Below are 20,129 nucleotides of genomic sequence, written 5' to 3' on the forward strand. Positions count from 1 at the left end.
AACATTTATTATACGTCATAATTTATCCCTTCAGATGGTTTCTGGGATAGCCAGATTGATGTTAAATTTTACTTAAAAGACGAGTGTGTAGGATTTAGTGGCATCTAGTGGTGCAATTTCAGAATGCAACTAACTGAACACTGATGGCGTCTGTATTTTAACAAAAAATGTAAAAGACCTATAGCCAGTGTTTGGTTTGTCTGTTCTGGGCTACCTTAAAAACATGGCGGTTCAACATAGTGACCACAGCGTCTGTAGATATAAATGGTTATTTCTAAGGTAACAAAAACACAACGATTCTTATATTTAGGTCATTATACACTAATGAAAACATACCTATGAATATTATATTCCTAGAGATCCTCCTAAATGTCCATACTTAATGTACCCAATTAATCCTGATGTCATTCCCACAAATTATTGCTGCAGAAGAGTCTTTAACTTTGGTAGCAGTTGCTTAGCCATTACATATATATCCCTTTGTAAGCATGTTTGTCTGTATTAACATCATTTCTCTAATCTCCATTCACCCCTCTCATCTCTCTTCTTATCTGTTTCTTCAGAATACTCAGATATTGCTCAGCACATGGTTTTGATTAAAGCAGCTTGAGTAACACACCATTATTTATTATTATTATTATTATTTATTATTATATAAATAGATGGTAGTCGCTGTCTGAGGTAGAAAAGCACTTTTTAACTGTCCATATCACTCACCTGTGGAAAATCCACTAAGTAAATAATAAATGGTCTGTTGGACCATTGTCCTGTTGTTCATTAGTCATCTGAGTTAATGAGCTTTTCATGCTGGAAAATGAAGATTAATTTGTACTGAATGAATTTGCCTGGATTAGCTGTTGGCAATGAGATGAAGTTTCTTTCATAACATACTATTCTAAAGTGTACAACTAATTGTTATTATCGTGCCTTTAACTTTTGCAGATTTCAACAGATTGTTTTTCGCAAATATCGGTCTTACTGCCTTCGTCTCTTTAATGATGGTGTGCATTGCATCCCGCGTGTTACGTTACTCTCTCTTTCATTTGTTCCAATAGGGTGAAAGAGGTCCACCAGGTCTGATTGGGATGGATGGTTTTCCAGGTCTACCGGTAAGATTTATTATGTTAAACTGCTTGCCTTTAAACTAGCAGCTGATGCTGGAGATAGAGGAAGGCTTTAAAATCTTACAATCCGTCAGAAGCTATTTTTGTATGACTCGGCCAAGTAGCCCAGTGTGCGTGTCCAACACATTTTCAAGAAATTGCTGCATATATTTTACTTTTAAGCTGCATTTCTCTTTTTTCCCTCTTTACTGTTGTCTTTAAATCCTCTGTATTTATGTGAGGCACAGGAGGTATTGCACATATATTATTGGTTCATACAAGTAAAAGTTTGGTTTAAGAGTGAAGTTTAAGAATAACCGACATTGTATTAGTGTTCCCTCTGTGGTCTCCCCTGAGTGTTAGCCACAGCCGTTAGCTGAGGCCTCTGAATGTGGTCGGTATTAGGTTACCCTGTCAGAGAGCCCACAGCCCACCCTGCTCTATGCCTGTCTTCAATCTTTCTCTCTGTCTTTATCATGATAGAAATAAACATGTACATACATCTAACCTTTTCTTGCTAGTTTTTCTTTCTTGTTTTTCTTTCTTACTTCATCCATCTACCTCACACTTTATCTTCTTTTTTCGCTGTCTTTGCATACCTCTGTCATATATCTCCATTTGTGTTGCTGACCCTCTCTCTCGCAGTCAGAGTTTCCATGCGGTTTTGTTAGGATGCGGTGCAGCCTCACTTAAACCTGATAGGCTTGGAGGTCAAGGTCAAAGGTCATCCGAAAGAGGAAAGGCACCCTTCCCACGGTCAGGCGGCTCAATGACATGTACAATATCCCATGCGTCCTCAGGTCAGCAATTGTCATGCCTAAAGAAGGAGAACTTCATGGACACTGCTATCTATAAAATAAAGGACACTGGAATTCCCCCTATGTCCACCAGTGTGCACATATTCACACGTATACATATACACAAGAAAATACACTGCGGTGCGTTCAGTGTCTTGCTCAAAAGCACATTGCTGATGCTCTGTTCAGTGTGGCTGTTTGAATTCAGCTTGTGTCCTTTTGATACATAACAGACTTAATCTGCTATAGTAAGTCGCCTTGCCGCCCACATGGCTATGTCTCCACAGTTGTCCAGCTAGCCTCCTATTGAAGCTCTCAGTCTGGTCTTTACATAGCTGGCCTTCACCTTGCCTCCCAGTAGGCAATCCCAGTGTTTGCAGTAGCTGAATGTAATACACCCAGCACATGAACTGTGCCCTGTCAAGTATTTTCAGAGGAAATGACTGGCTCGGGGGTTATGCTCTTTACCCCCAAGTGGGCCTTTTATTGAGTGTGAAGCTTCATGTGTCACAACCTCGGAAGCACACAACGGAGTCAATGGTACTGTTCATGAAGGTCTCTCGCTGCCCCAAAAAGATAATGACCTGGTCCTGACCTTGCGTTTTGGAGTTGTAAACATCTGTTGTTGATAATCATCTCAAAGGGAAAAATAAAAGGGTTTAAGAGAAGAAAAGCTCAGATTTACCAAACAATAAATCCTGTTTAGTTTACAAAGAAGTGTTTAACTAAATGTGGAATTTGGCTGTAGCACAAAACTAACTGGATTAGAATGAGCCAACTATTAATCTTATAGAAAGTTTTTATATTTGAATCCTGTTAGTTTGTTTTTAAACCTTACCCACACTGTAATCTGTAAAAGATTTTTACACTATTGGTTGGAACCCATAATGGCCATGGACTGGCTACCGGAAACACTGCACCAGTCAAACAGGATACTGCGCCAGTTTTAATAAGCAATATTTTCTGAAATAGGAATGAAACTTTCACATGCTGTATTGTTACCTACTTCCACCCTTAGCACAACTTCATCTGACCCCCATACACCACCAATCTCCTTCCCAATCTCTGCCCAACAATAACAGGAAGTACAAACTATATGGATTTTAATACTGACATCAAACACATTTTAAATGCCAGTCTTGCATGCACGATAATTTGCAGTCAGAATTGGTGTGCTAGCCTCCAAATCACACTATCCAAGTTTATAGATAATTAACTGTCAGCTTGGACCTTTAACGTGGAACCAAAATACCGGCTGCAGGAAAATAACCCGGATTATTCTTAGATCTCTTAACATCCCTTACATGTCTCCTTCTGTGATAATTGCGTGCCAAAAATACACAATTAAAAAAAATTAAATGCAGAGCTTAATCGAGAGGTGCAACAACAAACGCTGCAGTTCATCAACTGATTCACTAGCAGTCATCTTGAAATGTTGGTTGGTCACTCAACCACCTTGGTCCAAACTAAAATCTATCTGCTATGTCATCGATTGACATGAAACTTTATACAATCATCTTAAGACAATCATAGTCCACAGAGGACGAAACCTAATGACTTCGTTGATCCCTTTACCACCACCAGGTGTGTTCAGAAGAGAAGTCAGACTTCCTTTTCAGAATTCCTGTTAGTGAAATTCTTCGACATCTATTGGATAGATTGCCAAAATATTTAGTACAAATATCCATGGTTTCCAGAGGATGAATCCTAATGACTTTTACCCTACTCACTATGAGGTTTTATGTGAAAGTCTGGACAACTATTGACTGACCTTAACGTGAGCTTTCATGTAGTGTCATCATTGGTGACAGATTTAATCAAACCAAAACTTCAATTTATGGCCGAGTACCTACAAACTGTCATTCCCATCAGCCTTAGCTGTACTTTAGTTCATTTAGTTTTAATTAACAAAAGTTAGCATGCTAACATGCTAAACTAAGATGGTGAACATGGTAGACATTATACCTGCTAAACCACAGGATGCTAGCATTGTCATGGTGAGCATTTTACGTAACATGCTGACCTTAGCCTTTAGCTCAAAGCACTGCTGTCATGCTTTAAGGCCTACAGCCTCATAAAGCCTTTAGCACAGCTGTAGACTCTTAATCTTGTGGACGCAGTGTTTTTACATGAAATATGCTCAAAATGCATTTGTTTATTCTATTTTCAAGGGTCCTAAAGGTTATCCAGGGCCACCTGGACTGCAAGGAGAACAAGTAAGTGGTAAATCTATGTGTATGTGTGTCTGTGTGTGTGTGTAAGCAAGAGAAAGAGTTTTGTTTTGTTCAGCAGTTGTCATTAGCTCTGATTGGATGGGACATGTGCGTCAAACAGCAAATGGTTTAAAGTCGCCGATCGGAGTCACAGGACAGACATTCATACGAAAACAGGATATTAATCCATTTACATATGCACGCATGCACACACACACACACACACACACACACACACACACTTACACAAAACACACTGCTGTGTCTGTGTGCGTCACCAGCCAGTTACATCAGTCCTTCATCTGTCCTTTCTAGTCAGTGGTTCCTTTTATCCTCCGTTTATCCCCCTCTCCATGATGGAAAAACTCTTCACCTCATCAAAAGGCTAACAATTAACAAGCCCCATTACTCAGACTCTCTACACATGTCCACATCAGAAAGCCCTAAAAGTAGAAGTTTAAAGGATAATGACAGTAGATTATTATTGATCGAAAACATTTGAATGAAAGTTAGAGAATGGGAAATCTAAATCTATTCAAAAACACTATAAAATCCTCACAGATGTATTCTGGCTCATAGAACAGAACTATTTACAGTTCATAAGAATATCAAGATATGTGTAAAAAATGCTGATTGTACCTGTTGTGATGTATGCAAAGTCACAGATAACAATAATTTGTTTTAAATTGCGCTGGAGAAGAGCATGGGCTAAATGTTTAAAGTGTAAAGTGTCATTTTAATAGTCACCTGAAAAAACAGCAGAGTTAGCCAGGGAGGGAGGGGTTGTCTGGAGGGGGGGCAGAAAGGTACAGTTAATAGACTGGGTTGTCTTGGTGGAGGCCGTCCGGAATGAACAGTGCTTGTTTTATTCCTCAGTTGGCAATGCTGGTAGAGGTCTGTGTGTCTCCTCTTTCACTTTATCCATCCATCTAATCTCCCTATTCACCGTTCATTCTGTCTCTCTCTGCCTGTCTGTCTGTCTCTCTCTCTCTCTCTCTGCTACAGGGCATACCAGGACCTCCTGGGGAAGCTGGGGCTGCAGGTTACCCTGGCAGGCAGGTGCAGTGAAAAATACAAAAATATGCTTCCAGTTCCTCCATCGATCCTCTTAGACTCTTCGTTGCTCTACCAATAACTCTACAGAGACTATTCAGATATAATAATAATAACTGCATAATGCATAATGCTTTTTGCTTTCCTATGTACGTTTCTTACCCATTTTGGATTCAGAATTAAGTAGTTAAACAGTAGTTATACCCACTAGAATATATTGAAAGTGTAGTTTTATAATGAAAAAGCAAAAAGTAATGAAATTGGTTTCCTGATGTCTTTTCATGTGTGAAGTCTGTGGACTTACACCATCTGCACTGCCAGCAGTGTGGACAAGGAAATATAAAGTGCAACTTAAAGTATTAAAACCATGTGTTTTCTTTTAGCTGTCTTTCAGTCAAGCCTGCTGTCTTTCTCTTATCAGGCCATTTGGAGTCTTATGTGTTTAGGTTTTCCTGACCTGATGTGAAATCATTGAGCTTGCATGTGCTGTGACAATAGGTCCTCCTCACCAGTCTTTCATTTGTTGCAGGGCTCAGCGGGGCCTCAAGGTAACCCAGGGCCTAAAGGTGTCCGTGTAAGTACAAGTGGCTCTCTGCTCTCATTCTGCCCACTTTTTTCAGCAGCACAAGATTGAACACTTAATTTCCTGAAAGGATTAGGAAAGTGTCAGGCCCTCAGCCTTCCTCCAGAGAGACTTTTCTAGGATCTGAGCTGTATTTCTGACATACTGCTGATGTGAGACTGCTTGTGGGGGCTGCTCCAGGCTCTGGGTTGTCTCTATGAAGGCTGACTGGTTCCTCTTACTATTATCCCTCAGCAAGCAGGAATGCCCCCAAAACAGAACAGAAGAAAGAAAATAGGACAGAAGACAAACAGATGCGAGAAAGTATGAAAGCAAACAAAAGGGGGTGAAATGAGCTAGTGAGAGAAATGACTTAAGTGAAGCGTTGCAGCTCAGAGAAAGAGGATAGTTGGGATTAGTGTGTCAGTATGACGCAGGCAGGGTGAAGCGCCGCAAAGGCAGAAAGTGCAATGGTAAGATATGAGAGTGTGAGTGTGTGTGTGAGAGAGAGAGAGGTAGGGACAGGGTTGTACAAATTACTGTAGTACAGCTAATGTATATCAGGGTTTGAGATTAAAAAATATGATATGGGAGATGAGTGCACCTATGTGTTATCTTTAGAAAAAGGAAACTACAGTTTCCATATATAATATTATGCTGTGTGCAATAGCTTTATTATGGATATACATGAGTCTATAATGCATAACCAATTATAATATGACTGGCCTTTACTTGTAATGGCTGGCACATTTGCAAATATTGCAGCACAGTATCTGCAGTGACCTGCATGTGATGTATTAATTCACTGTGTGTTTGATAAAATGCATCCTCGTCCTGGAACAAATACCACAGCAGTGATCCATACAGAAATCTCCGTAACTTTTTAATTGCTGTCCAAAAATTGGACTGATCCATGGTCTCACTGATCGACAGCTGGCGATAACACACCAACACAATGCAACAGCAAAGCCAGAAGGAGACTGCTGGCAAGTAAAGTGTTAGAGCTCAAGTATAGAGTGAATTGTAGTGACAGTGAATGTAAACTTAACTTTTGCTTGTTAACAACTCCACAGGATGCCTTAAAATACACTCTTTATGTCAGTGAACTCTCTCCAGATATTGCTAATGGTGAACCTTGACAAATAATGTAGATAATACAGAGTTTATATGGACAGAATAACTCACAGCATTCTGACCAGTGCCACCACATATTCCTCCAGAATTTCCCACAGGATAAATCAGCATCATGGTCACAGAGTGTTCAGAAATACTGTGTCATGCTGCTGAAAATGTGGTTTTATTGTAATATGAAATTGTACTAATTTTCAGGGTTTTATTGGGCCTCCTGGCGTTGCTGGGCCGCCGGGGCTGGAAGGGGAGAAAGTGAGTGATATTTATTTATATTAAGTCCATATGATGTCAAGTTTTTTTATCCAATTAATGAATTATTTCTGTGTTCTTACGCACATTTTTCCTTCAATGCTATTCACATTTATCTCCTTGTCTTCATGTCTTCCACTCCAATTTGTTTTCCCCTCCATTGTTTGATGCTTTCCATTCACCTCCCTGACGGAGGTTTGATAGAGCTCTGTTCCAGTTTATCTTGATATATGATGATATACTTATTACTTACAGTACAGAATCATGTCAGAACGTCATTTTATTTTGTCTTTTTTAGCTAAACTAAAATAGTGCTTGGCAGCAGTTATTTAATACTTTAATTTACAACTTTAAAATGATTAGGTTACAGAACAAAATGTGAGGAAATTTTATATTTTCCATTTAGACATAGCCTGAATGATGTCACTCATTCCTTCATTCTTGTGAGATTCCAGTCTCAAGGAAATCCTGGTCTGTATGGCTTGCAGCACAGCAACTTGGTTGGTGTCAAGGGAACTATTAATTCACTGTGATTAAAAATGTTTTTAAATTCTGGCTTACAATATGTCATCTGAAGGATCTCTCCGTAAAGTGTCATGGCATTGGAGGAGGCTGGTTTCCCTACATTGTATTCAGATACTATATAGAACGGTGCCTCCCCACTCTTCTATAGCATGTAAATCCCTTTAATGTTAGTCCAGTGGCTAAAACTGGTTGCTAGCCCAATTCCCTAGAAGCAGCACTGTTTCAGACCCCAGATTTGAGTCATTTATCCACTTCTTTCTCTTTTGTAGGGCATTCCTGGTCCTGTTGGAAAACCTGGTCCCAAAGGAAGACACGTAATTAAACCATTTTGATTTCTGCCATAACTCAAAGTTGCTTCCAAAAATATATACCTCTCTTATCTATCAATAAATATTATCAATAGATAAGATAAAATGTTCATTTATTAATTATGGGTAGATATCTGCAGACGTGATTGTCTGTGTTATTGTCTGGAAAATCAGGGGTTTTGTAAAAACAGAAATTTTAGTCATCTCATGCAGTATGTCCTCAGTACTTCACATCCACAAAAGCCCCAGGGACATCAAAAGGAGATTCACTTATATGCAGCATCTGTTGTGAATGTGTAAAAGCAACAGGACGTCGAGGGCCACTGGTTAAACAGCGCAAAGAGAGAAAAGAAGAGAGAGGAATAGCTATTTTAGAGGAATACTATTCAAGGTGTGGAAAATCACATTGGAAAATGTTTAATGGCATGCATTTTGGCAGTCCTGCAATGCCAACTTTGTTCCAGGGTGGCATTAAAAAAAAACTCCAGTTAGATTAAGATAGAGACAGATGGAATGTCAAGGTTGGGCCCTCACACTGTGAAAAGTTAATGTTTTAAAAACAAGCCTTAGCTTTTCTGTGTTGGAAGTTGCCAAGCGGGCAGGCAGCCCAGTGATTCTTTCATCCGAAGGGTTTTTTCTGGAACATTGAGCGATGTTTGGCTAACTGGATCAAAGTCTGTGGCCTACAGGCTGTTGTAAGCCAGTCCACAAGCTAACCAATACACTGGCTAATCTTGCTTCATTAAATAAGCATTATTTCACATCGTGTCAAAACAAATTTGATCTTGATCAACAACTTGGGGAAATTGCACCTTAAATGCCATGTGTTAAGTAAAATTTGGACGCCATGCATAACAGAAAACGTAGAAATGAAGTAATAGTAAGAAAGTAGAAAAGGTAGAACTAAAAAGAAAATAGACTACTGTTAATTCACCTGTATGGAAGTGCCGTATACTCCAAGTGGAGGGAATGGTCGCTCTGACGCTCTTAAATTGAATGTGAATGTACTTCCCCCACAGGGTGTTGTGGGTGATGCGGGGGAGAGGGGGCCTCCTGGTCCTGATGGCAATGAGGTGAGAACACTTGTCCTCCTCTTGGTGATTTTAGCTTTCCACTTTTTTCTCTTGCAATTGTCATCTACCTCTGCTTGTTATTTCACCGTCCTGTCCTTCATCTTTAATGTCTGGCTTTTCCCTGCTCGTCTCTCTCACCACTGACTGAGTTCAGAGTACCAGCCTGTTGCCCAGATTCATATGCTAACGTCTTTTATGCCTTTTGTTACACCTGAAATGTATTTACAGTGTGTAATAGAAAATGGACAGGTTTATAGATTAGAGTATAACCTGATAATATTTGGTTTTAGCGAATACAGGAAGAAGCATATAAATTGCCCTGACAGTACTGAGCATTTTAGGCTTTTCTTCAGTGGTCATTTACATTATTTATAAAAATTACTGACAAGCCTTGATTAATACTTTTTTGAGTGACAGGCATACATTTGTCGAGATGTGTCATCATCCCAGATGTTAGAGCATGAAATCATAAAACCACACAGTATTTCCAATACAGCCTTAGGAATGAGGAATGTGCAATACTGTAAGTGTCTTGTCCTGTGTACTTAGGATGTTGCTGTGATGTTTCACAGGGGCCTGTTGGTGGGATTGGCATTAGCGGCTTTCCTGGCCTGAGGGTGAGTAGCAGTTTTGCAATATTATAATTTTTAGTACTGTGTTCCCATGCCAAATTGGCACTCTATGTAATCCGTCATTCACTTGGCTTAAAGTTCTGCTTCTGTCTCTCCTTGTACTTGTTTCCAAGATTGCTTGTCTGTCCATCTTTCTTTCTACTTGTCTGTCTCTAGTGGTTAAATTAGGTGTTTGGATGATAGATAGCAGGATGTGCTGAACATGTGCCAGGGTTTTTTGTTTTTCATGGCAGCAGCGATTTCTTATTGTTACTGACATCAAGCACTAAACTCTAAGTAATCCACAGGGACTCAAAGGAATAAGTACAGTGGGATTCAGATTGACTGTCTTTGCTGCATGTGATGTGTCCTCAACTCCATTGGCATGACAATGCCAACAAAAGAATATAGAGGAAGAACTAAATTTGGACAAATTTCCCACCAGTATAGCAATGAAGATGTATAATATGATACATAATATAACTTGGGTCAAGCTCATTACCACCAACAATTTTTTTTTCCTCATCTCGACCAATCACCCACGTATCTTTATCAATAGTCAATCAACATTACTGGTGGCAAACTTGGCAAACTCTGTTTTCTTATCTACTCTACCTTAGTCTCTAAGTGACCGCTGACTCCTCAGTGTAGAAAAACTACATCCACGTAAAGATATGGGCGTTTAGACATATTTTGTTAGATACAGTGAGCTGAATAGATGACGACTGCACAATAGCTGCAAATAAGACATGTCACTAAGGTAAGCGACACCTTCTATTATGCCATTCCTATTGTATGCAACAGTCACTTCATGCTACATCATGGCCTCTGACCACAGTTGTGCTCATTTGAGTACAGTGAAGATACCAACACAATACAGTCATTCACAACTCTCTCAGTTTCAGTAATCAGCCAGTATGTGGGACTGATTGAAAGCATCATTCACAGATGTCAGATGTCTTCAGCTTAACAACCTGGGACGCTCTGTCTTATTATTGCAGTGAGAAAAAAATCAAGACTGTTACGGGCCTAATAGAGAGTGTGCTGTCTTTTTACTGTGGAATGTGCAACTGTTAAAAAGTCTTGAGTTCACAGAGACCTCTAAAACATTCCCTGTCCATGTCAGAAAAATAGATACAACTGTATATGGCACCTTTTCAAGTACCATCATTTCAAGCTTAATTTACACTGGTTTGCTGTCCTCATAGCATGGGGATTTATTGGGGTGCTTGAAGGGTCACTGTGTGTGCTAGACACATCTGGATGCATAGGGTTTCCTTAACCTTCACCTCAGCTACTGGCTGTAAGTCATCTTTACTACAGACACGGCCAGACATGAAATATGCACACACTGTGTTTTAGTTTTTACTTTAACTAAGGTAATATCACAGGGATGCTTAATATAGAAAATACCACAGCTTTGAATTTTTCACTACGTCTGACATTTTAAGTTTCATTTAGTGTGTCACTTCAGAGTTGCAGACTAACATGACCCAGCTCATGTAATGGGTCATGCTAGTATATGTCGCTGTAAAAGTTGGTAGTAACATTTACGAAAAGCAAATCACCCAGTCACTCCAGATGAACAGAAGAACTTGTCCACGCGTATGCTCCTGTGTAAGTTTAACTAAGGTGACCTCCATGTCTCCGGTTTCAGACAGACCCGAGACACCACAGATCACTTTGCATAGTCTGGAAAAAACGAGATGTGACACAGATGTGCCCGCATGCATGCACATGGGCTGTTTACACTACACACACATGCACACACCCTCACACAGTTTTTTCTTTGTAACATTACACCAACATTTACCAACAGTAAACACCAAATGTCAAATTCAAAAGACACTGATGTTTCTTTAGGCTGATTTTCTTTTTCTTTTTTGGGGTTTGAATCAGCATATGGTGAGGTATATACACCATATGTGCTTGTGTGATTAAGACAAGGTACTGGCACTTATTTATTACAATGCATACAGCAGCAATTAATGATAACAAAGGAAAAGACTGTTGTGATAAATGTGCCCCATTTGTTTTAAATAATGTCAATAATAAAGCTAATGCAGTGGTTACTTTTCTTTATGTTAAGTACTTTTACACTTACACATCCTGTCTTTAATGTAATTCATATTTAGTCAACTTTCCAGCTGAGGGATTTTGTCACAGGATAGATCTCACAAAGAACTCTAAAACAACCTTTTGGCTCTATTTGTGCTCACTCATTTATTATAAGGCAATTACACAAAGTTAGAACTTCAGTTAAGTAATCAGGAAGAGCAGAAACAGAGCAGCAAGTGTTCGTTCTGGTATGCATTTGATGTCTTTGCCAGTGTGTGACTCAACAAAATGGGATGCAGCCAGACACTCTTTCATGACCTGAATGAAAAGCGAAATGGTGAGATGGAGACAAAAACAGTTTGAGATTTTAGTGCTTTTTTTGTGTGTGTTATCGCTTCAACACTTTTCAACCTGTTTTTGATTATTTTCAAGTGGGGTGGTGGTGCATATACAGTCATTTAATTGTGCTTTCCCCACAGGCTTGTCAACAATCTAGTATATGATACACTGGGTGCTAAAGAATTTTATGTTTGATTGGATTTTCTGAGGCTACTGTGGTTGTGTTGAAACAAGAGATACAGGAATGCAACAATCTGGTTTTCTTCCAGTCTTTAATCACTTGTCTTGGGAGAAAATGGTTTGGATAATCTCTAACCACCTGGCAGTCAGGCTACATCTTGAGAGCAGTTTGAGCAAAGGCTCTGTGTGGGAAGTTGATGTACCAGATCACGTCAGCCAGGCTGGCATAGACACCAGTTTTTTGGGGGGATGCTCTCTTTCTCGGCTTATCGCCTCCTTTCAGTATGTCATTTTTCATGTGTTCTCTGTTGAAAGCCTCTTTTGATGAGGTGCATGTGATTTGTGTCCATCCTGCTGAAGTACCACAGTGGAGCCGCCGCATCAAACACCAGCTTTACAGGCCCCAGATGGATTCCTAGTTTAGGCCACATGTCCATGATGACTTTAAATGAAGTCATGTTCTCTTACTCGCCTCTCACTTACATTACATTACACTTTTTTTTGCATATTGACCAGACTGACAGATGTTTGGATAGAGGATAATGCTCTGATCTAACATTTAGTCTCAGGTTCCTTACTGCAAAGAATTGAGATAAGAGGTTCCCAGTTGTCTTAAAATTCATTAATATTCACTTTTTTTGGCATATTGGGTAAGACTGACTTCCACTTCTCTTCACCCATAGTCCCTTCTCCTTTAATCCTTCCCGCTGTCTCAAAGAGAAAAAATCCTTAAGTGAGCAGGCTGCCTGGTTTCCTCAATAAAAATGTTTACCACAATATCAAAGGATTTTATGTCATATACCGAGGTACTAAGGCTGTGTTTAGTTAAAAGTGTTTGTGTGCATCTGTGTGAATGGCACATAATGTGCATGCACATACACATAATCATGATCAGCACAACATCATTGCTACTGGCGTGGTGCAGTCCCAGTGAAAACCACCCAATCAGTGGTCAGCCTAACCATCTGCACACTTGGAAAGAGTATTTTTCAGTCCAGCCACACATTCTGGCCATTCTCACCTCGCCTCTGTCAATTAGGGTGGATGTTGTGGGCTGGCAGCGGCGAGCAGGGCCAAGCCCAGGCCGATACAAACCAACTGAATACACTGTCAACACAGCTTAGCTCTGTTGTAAGGTTGTGACAAAAAGGAATGCTCTGCGTAGGAAACAGCGGATAGTGTTCATGTCAAAATAACATCTCTGCCAAGAAGAAATATTTCGTGTGAAAAATACCATTCTGTGTTAGACAACAACCCAGGGCCAGTATCAGAAGCGTGTGTGGGTCTGTGTGTTAGTGATACATAAATTCTATTGTGTACCTCCTTCCCTTCACAGGGGGACCCGGGGCCTGAGGGACTGCGAGGACTGCCTGGTATGGTGGGACCTCAGGTAGGTTAGATGTCTACTGCAAATGCTTAAAACTACTGTTAGTTGACAAAGTGTGTATCTCCACATCATAAATCTTTCATCATTCACTATCCTCCTCATCCTTGGCTTCGCATGATTTGCCAGTCCCTGCTTCAAAAAGAATTCTGTCATTGAACTCACTGATTTCTTACAAAAATGTTTTCTAATTAACTGATTCTTCTACTTTCCCTCCCTTCTCTCCTCTCCCTGTGGCAGGGCCCAGCAGGACGAGCCGGCCTGCCTGGATTGAAAGGTGATAAGGTGATCTAAATATTTATATTATTGCAGAGTATCTGTGTGTAATGTGTTCATTAGACCAGCTCACATAATTTGGCATATTACAATTATAATAGCTTGTCTTGACAGCTGCATAATGTACATGTATTATACAGTACTGTATATACTTTATGTACAGGTTCTATATCTACAGTATCTATCTCTTTATGGTTATATTGTGATCACTGTGGCAGGGTAGTGCTGTGTTATATCTCTTTATGATACTGTGAAATCCAGGGTGAAGTGGGACAAAGGGGCCAACCAGGAGATATGGGGTACCAAGGTGATAAGGTACGTCTGCTGTCACATGAGCAAGGATTTTAAGCCATACACACACCCACCGTCTGAACATTATGTGCGTGGAACTATTATTACCAGCGATTTATAAAAATATTTTATTCCCACACCAATCAGTCATGAATTAACTTTCCAACACGTACTCAGGATTTTTCACTCGATAATACTTTTATAATGAATGCATTGTTTTTGTTTTTCTTGATTGTTTAAACATCACAGAAGTGACCTCTGTTTACCTCCTGTTATGAAAAGTGATTGGACAATGGCTGTACAGGAACATTTGTCTTGGCTAAATCAGGAAAAGGCTAATTGAAACATTTCCACAAATCACAAATGCATTGTGTTTGAATAAATGCAGATGTTGAGTCATTAATCACATGAAGTGACCGCATTTAGGCAGGCACTCAGTGAATATGGAAATGGATGAAAACACAAACAGAGGGTGTGTAAGACCGGTTTCAGAGTGTTACGTCTGTATCTTTCAGGGTGCTGCTGGTGTGCCTGGTCCTACGGGGCCAAGAGGGAAGCCAGGACCACCGGTATGTTCGTGTGAGTGTGTATGCGTCTGTTTAGCCAAGGGTGCATGTGTGTAGGCATTACTGAAGCTTGTTTATGTGAGTTTCTATGTTTATCTGTGTGTGTGTGTTCATGCATAGCATTTTATATAGGTTTTCTTTTACAGCTTTTATAGACAAAGCCAAGTAAACACAGTGTACCACAATGAGACCTTGAGGTTGATGAGGTTGTAAACTGAACTTTAGTTCGGTCTCATTCACAACGCATTGGCTTTATCGTGCACTTTCTTCATGAAGAAAGAAGTAGAATAAATGAATAAACAGCAATTTGTTTGCTTATCAGGGCACCTAGTTTTTATGCAGCATCCTGTTGCTGTAGTTCAAGTAACCTCAGTCCGAGTAAACAGCATAACCACATTGTTCTTTGTGACCTGAATTTAGTCTTGATGCCTCGTAACGTACTGTTGTGACTGACCAGAGAAGAGTTTGTTGTTTGCTCTGCACCCATTAGTGTAATTAAGCTTTTGTTGCATCGTATCAAATGACTGTCAGGACACAATGTGGCATCACATTGAGTCAGTAATTTCATCTTTCAGATCCACACTGTCAATTTCATGATGAAAGATATAAACAGAATACATTATCTAAGTGGTGACAGAGAGGTAGAGGAATTGTATGAGTAAAATCGGAAAGCAAGGAAAACAATAATCGACGTGGAAAATGTGTGGTTCCTTCTTTCTTTTTGTCCTCATGTGTTTTCTGTATTTTAAACAGGGTAAAATTGGTGAGATGGGGGCACAAGGACCACCTGGGCCTCCAGGACCAGAGGTATGACACGCATATGTTCTTATTCAACATATTTTATTTGTTACCAGGATGGAGGAGCAGGACCATGTAACAGGATCGCATTTTGTGAACTGTGACCAATGCTTTGTATTTGAATATATTTAAAAGCCTAATGCAGATAAGCTTTGGGTTACAACAGTGCTTAGTTCACTGTGTTGCTCACCTAAAGGAAGCAATTTAAGGGTAAAAATTGTAATTCCAGTTATATCTAATGTACTGACAGCACTTGCAGTAAAAGATAATAATTTTACTGACAGGTGGGATTGCAGCTCTTCAGGGCAGGTTTCATTTTTTATTTACAGACTAGTAAACCTGTTTATTCTATTCTTTTTAAAAGTGTTGCTGTGGGTATAAATTTCTTTTTAAAATCTTTCACAGCTTTAGTCAATGGGCAAGATAGTGGCACAGTATTGAATTTGCACAGAAATGGAGCATGATTAAGAAAAAGAGTGTTAAACAAGAGATTATTACTTAAAGGTTTTGCGGCACTGTGGAACAGTGTAATATGCTGAGTAGAGTAAAGATGGATCGTGAGCCAGCCCAAACACAGACGCACCTATAAAACATAATCATCCTGCTCTATCTTTACTTTTCTATTAGAGTGAGTTTAATGTGGTGGGCACAGAGCCAAGGCAGGGCCTCTTTTATGAATGCTCCCGTTCAAGATTATGATCACATAAAGACATTAAAGAGATATGGAAGTCGTTGTGAGAGTTAAAGTAGCAGGTAGTTGAAAAATGCCAATTTCACTACACCAATTTTCAGGATTTGGCCGCAGGGTGGGGTGACTCAGGATATAATATAAATGCTTTCCACTACAGCACACTGCCTATAGACAATCAAGGTCAACGCAATCATTAACAATGGTATCAAAAACATTAGTCTGTGCCTTTATCTGTTCAGCATTTGACTCAGACTAGAGCTGCAAGGAGTAGTCTATTAATCAATTAGTCGATCAACAGAAAAATAATCAACAACTATTTTGTATAATTAATTGTTAAAAAGTTATTTTAAGTTCTCAAATATGAGTATTTGCTGTTTTTCCCTTGTCTTACATTATAGAAAATGTATTCTACCTTGGACTCTAATATAATGTGATGGCATATTTCATTGTTTTTCTGATGGTGTATAGACCAAACAATGAATAAATCGAGAAAATAATTTGCAAATTAATCTATAATGGAAATAATTGTTAGTTACAACCCTAATTGAAACACAGTAATTTTGAGATGTATTAACCAGATTGCTGAATATTCATGGTCTCTATAATGATTCATAGGGATTGTGCTGACTCCCTGACCTATTTCCACTGAATCATTACTTTGATCCCTGACATGATGTCTTGAAAACAAATGAAGGGATTACCATGGGATTTGCTGTAGATATTTCTGATGCACAGACAATTAATTATTCTTATAAATGAAAAATATGAAAATCTTTTTTCGATTACAATTATTTTAATGAGCGCATTCATGCTCCCCAATTTATGAACTTTTAAAACTTTTGACACTCCCTAAAGTTTCCTTCAGCACTACCATCACGTCAAATTGTGAACTTTGTCAACAAAATATTAAATAACTGGTTTTGCTTATCCTGTATTTGCTGTTTCTATTCATGTACACCAGAGGATGGACCTACTGATTGTTGTGACTGTACTGTTGTTATGGCTTTTGTCAGCAGTAGGTTAAAATTTCCTCTTGAACATCTCAAAATCTAATGAGCATATAACATGAACATGACATTTACTGAACAGGATGGCGTCTTCCTAGAAATTATGAGTGACGCCTATGGGGGCGTTTAGACCTATTGAAATATTCATGGTTGAATCTGACTGTGTTTTACAGTGTTCATGGTAATGAGAAAGAAGAAAGAGAGGCACACAGTTAAATTATTCATACTTTACTTATTACTTTATTATTACAGAATTTGAGCAGTGGAGACACCAATCAAGTTGTCTAACTAGCCCCAAAACATTATAACCTCATGTATTGTGTCAAAACAACATTAATATTTTGTCCCTTGCTTTCACTTTTCTGGCATCTTCCTCCAGCATGTCTGTGCTTTCGATGTAGAATACCTCAACTTTTGTCAAAGAGGTCATTGCTGATGCTGCAAAGTATGTGAAAAGCCTGGAAAATGTCAAAGACACACTGCACTCAGGAGTGCAACATGACCACAGGTCACATAGGCCACAGCTAACGGGCATGTTTTTCTGAAATGAGTGATTGTGTCATGGCAGGCGTACCTGAACGTATTCAGCTTCTATCAGCTCAGTAGCCATCCATCACTATATTCTTCTATAAGCCTGCCTGTACACTCAAGAAAGGCCCCGTCTCTATGTCTGTCTGTCTGTAATACAGATTTAAGCAGGATGCCTTCTGTGATTTGCAAAGAGGTCCTGCTGTAGTACATCGACATAGAAATAGGCCTGCTTGAGTATAATCCTACCCCTCCTGAAATGTACACAGAGACGCAGTGAGTTGATTTAAGGTGTGGGATCAAACCTAACGAATTAGTCATGTGAATCACATATAATAATAATGCCTCTCTCCTCCTGTTTCTGAAGGGCTTCCCTGGGGACATTGGAGTACCAGGGCCCAATGGTCCGCCTGGACCAAAGGTACATTATCACCTATATCTCTTTCAATCTCCCTCCATCCATATATCTATTTAATTCATCCAATTAAATTAATGCATTCGGTTGTGTTTCAGGGTTTGCAGGGTGCCAGAGGGCCACAAGGCCCGCCAGGGCCACAAGGAACACAGGTGAGACACTTCAACACCCAACTTAATTCTACACATCTGCTCGGTTCTTCACTCACTGATACAGAGAAGTGGAAAATATGGCTCATCAAGGGATTTCCATTGGATCATTAGTCTGAGGCAAGATTAAGTGTCTCTCATAGTCATATCTCAAACAGTTGCAGGCTAGATCCTAGTGGGAGTTTTTTTCTTTGCGATATCTCTCAGGGCATGTTCCACTGGGTGAAGTCATGAATCACCATTGGGTGCTTATAAAAACAAGGCTGAAAGTTTTCCAGCCATGGAAAAAAAGGAACAGAAGCATTTGGAAGGTGTACAACACACACAAACTTTTCTATTGTGCTGAATGTTACAGCACTGACCTGGCAACGTTCACAGTGGGGTAGTTGCCAATGTACTCTCCTCTCGCATAGAGGGTTACTGTAAACAGGTAGTTTTTTCATACATCAACATCAAATACGTTCTAAAATCTGTAATTTTCAGTTGGCTGTATATGTTCATATGGAAATGATTAAAATCAAGATTCCTTCCCATAAGCAGTCAGTATGCCATTTTCTTTCACATATGCAACTGTCATTGAAAGTAGTATGCAGAACATCTGCCTCAGTACATCAGTGCAACTCGTCTTACTTCTATGTCGGAAGAGGTATCCTGCCTCGGTATACTTTTCAGCCCTGATTTTGTGTCATCATGAGTAGGGGTGTAATGATAAAACACTGTCCTTATCTGGATCTCCCAGATGAGTTATCATCAGTAAAATGGAATTTGTCTCAGACAGTGATAAAGCAGCAGACAGGTGAGCAGTTGAGACCTTTAATGTTGAAAGTCAGACGTCATGCAATAGGAATGGTACTGCATGCTGTTTGGTGTGCCAGCTGTATTTACACGTCCGTTGAACACTGCTGTGTATATGTGAGAGTGTTTGTGTGTTGCGAAGATTTGTGTATGATGAACTGTACTGCGTTTTCTGCAGGGTGATGAAGGACCACTCGGCCCACCTGGCAGCGCTGGCCCTACGGTAAGAACTCCCAGATTCACATACTGTACAATTTGCTTAGATGTTCTGTCAAGAGGCAGCTGGAATGAGATATAATAAAGACATTATGAACTCTGGTATCTTTTGATCATTACTTGTGTGTATGTGTCTGTCTTTGTAGGGGAGACCTGGAAGGAAAGGCTACATAGGCGAACCTGGCCCCGAGGGTTTAGAAGTGAGTGTATTTTCATAATGTAGTAACTTCACTGTCACTTCTGTACTCTAAATGTGTTGTCACCATATTAATAGATGCTTACATTTAGATTTATAAATTGGTGGTTATGTGACAATATATTGTGCCACAGTAAACACAATTTGTCACATCTGGATGTGGACTTGAAAAATGTATTGCAATTTAATTTCATAATTAACTACAATATTCCTGTGAAAACATGCCCATGCCCTAAAGGGGGGAACGCTATTTAATGTCTGATGTCTTCATTTAATGAGCACATTTTCATCTTTTTTTTGTTGGTTCTGCTTATATATTACATAAACCTTTCATCATCCAGCGCTGAGTGCTGACCACATTAAGACGCTTCTGTAAACAAATAATCCTGACTATTGTGTGTTTGTTACAGACTATGGCAGAATTATGGCCAATTTTAATCTGTGTCTGAAAGGGAGTATCTAGGTTTGTGGGTAGATCAGTTTTTTATGTGTGTATATTACAGGTGAAGTATTTAGACAAACATTATTGTACCTGGCAATTTTATTTTGTATCAGTTGCCTTCACAAATGATTAGAGGTTGAGAAACCACGAAAAAAATGAATAGGAACATTTTA

At 39.4% G+C, this 20,129-nt stretch overlaps 1 protein-coding gene across 1 annotated transcript in view; it reads left to right on the top strand.

Moving 5' to 3' along the window:
* Positions 1–20,129, top strand: part of LOC118321609 (collagen alpha-1(XXIV) chain) — an 87,389-nt gene that overhangs the window by 28,948 nt on the left and 38,312 nt on the right. Inside the window, exons 7-23 of the mRNA XM_035653003.1 lie at positions 1,056–1,109; positions 4,072–4,116; positions 5,119–5,172; positions 5,696–5,740; positions 7,058–7,111; positions 7,903–7,947; positions 8,961–9,014; positions 9,587–9,631; positions 13,539–13,592; positions 13,827–13,871; positions 14,124–14,177; positions 14,669–14,722; positions 15,473–15,526; positions 18,111–18,164; positions 18,257–18,310; positions 19,281–19,325; positions 19,465–19,518. Coding sequence (XP_035508896.1) covers positions 1,056–1,109; positions 4,072–4,116; positions 5,119–5,172; positions 5,696–5,740; positions 7,058–7,111; positions 7,903–7,947; positions 8,961–9,014; positions 9,587–9,631; positions 13,539–13,592; positions 13,827–13,871; positions 14,124–14,177; positions 14,669–14,722; positions 15,473–15,526; positions 18,111–18,164; positions 18,257–18,310; positions 19,281–19,325; positions 19,465–19,518 — 864 coding nt within the window. The remainder of the gene's footprint in view (positions 1–1,055; positions 1,110–4,071; positions 4,117–5,118; positions 5,173–5,695; positions 5,741–7,057; positions 7,112–7,902; positions 7,948–8,960; positions 9,015–9,586; positions 9,632–13,538; positions 13,593–13,826; positions 13,872–14,123; positions 14,178–14,668; positions 14,723–15,472; positions 15,527–18,110; positions 18,165–18,256; positions 18,311–19,280; positions 19,326–19,464; positions 19,519–20,129) is intronic.

The sequence above is a fragment of the Morone saxatilis genome, unplaced genomic scaffold (assembly GCF_004916995.1).
Source record: "Morone saxatilis isolate NCDOM2014 unplaced genomic scaffold, NCSU_SB_2.0 Contig12, whole genome shotgun sequence".
In the NCBI taxonomy this organism is placed as follows: Eukaryota; Metazoa; Chordata; class Actinopteri; family Moronidae; genus Morone; species Morone saxatilis.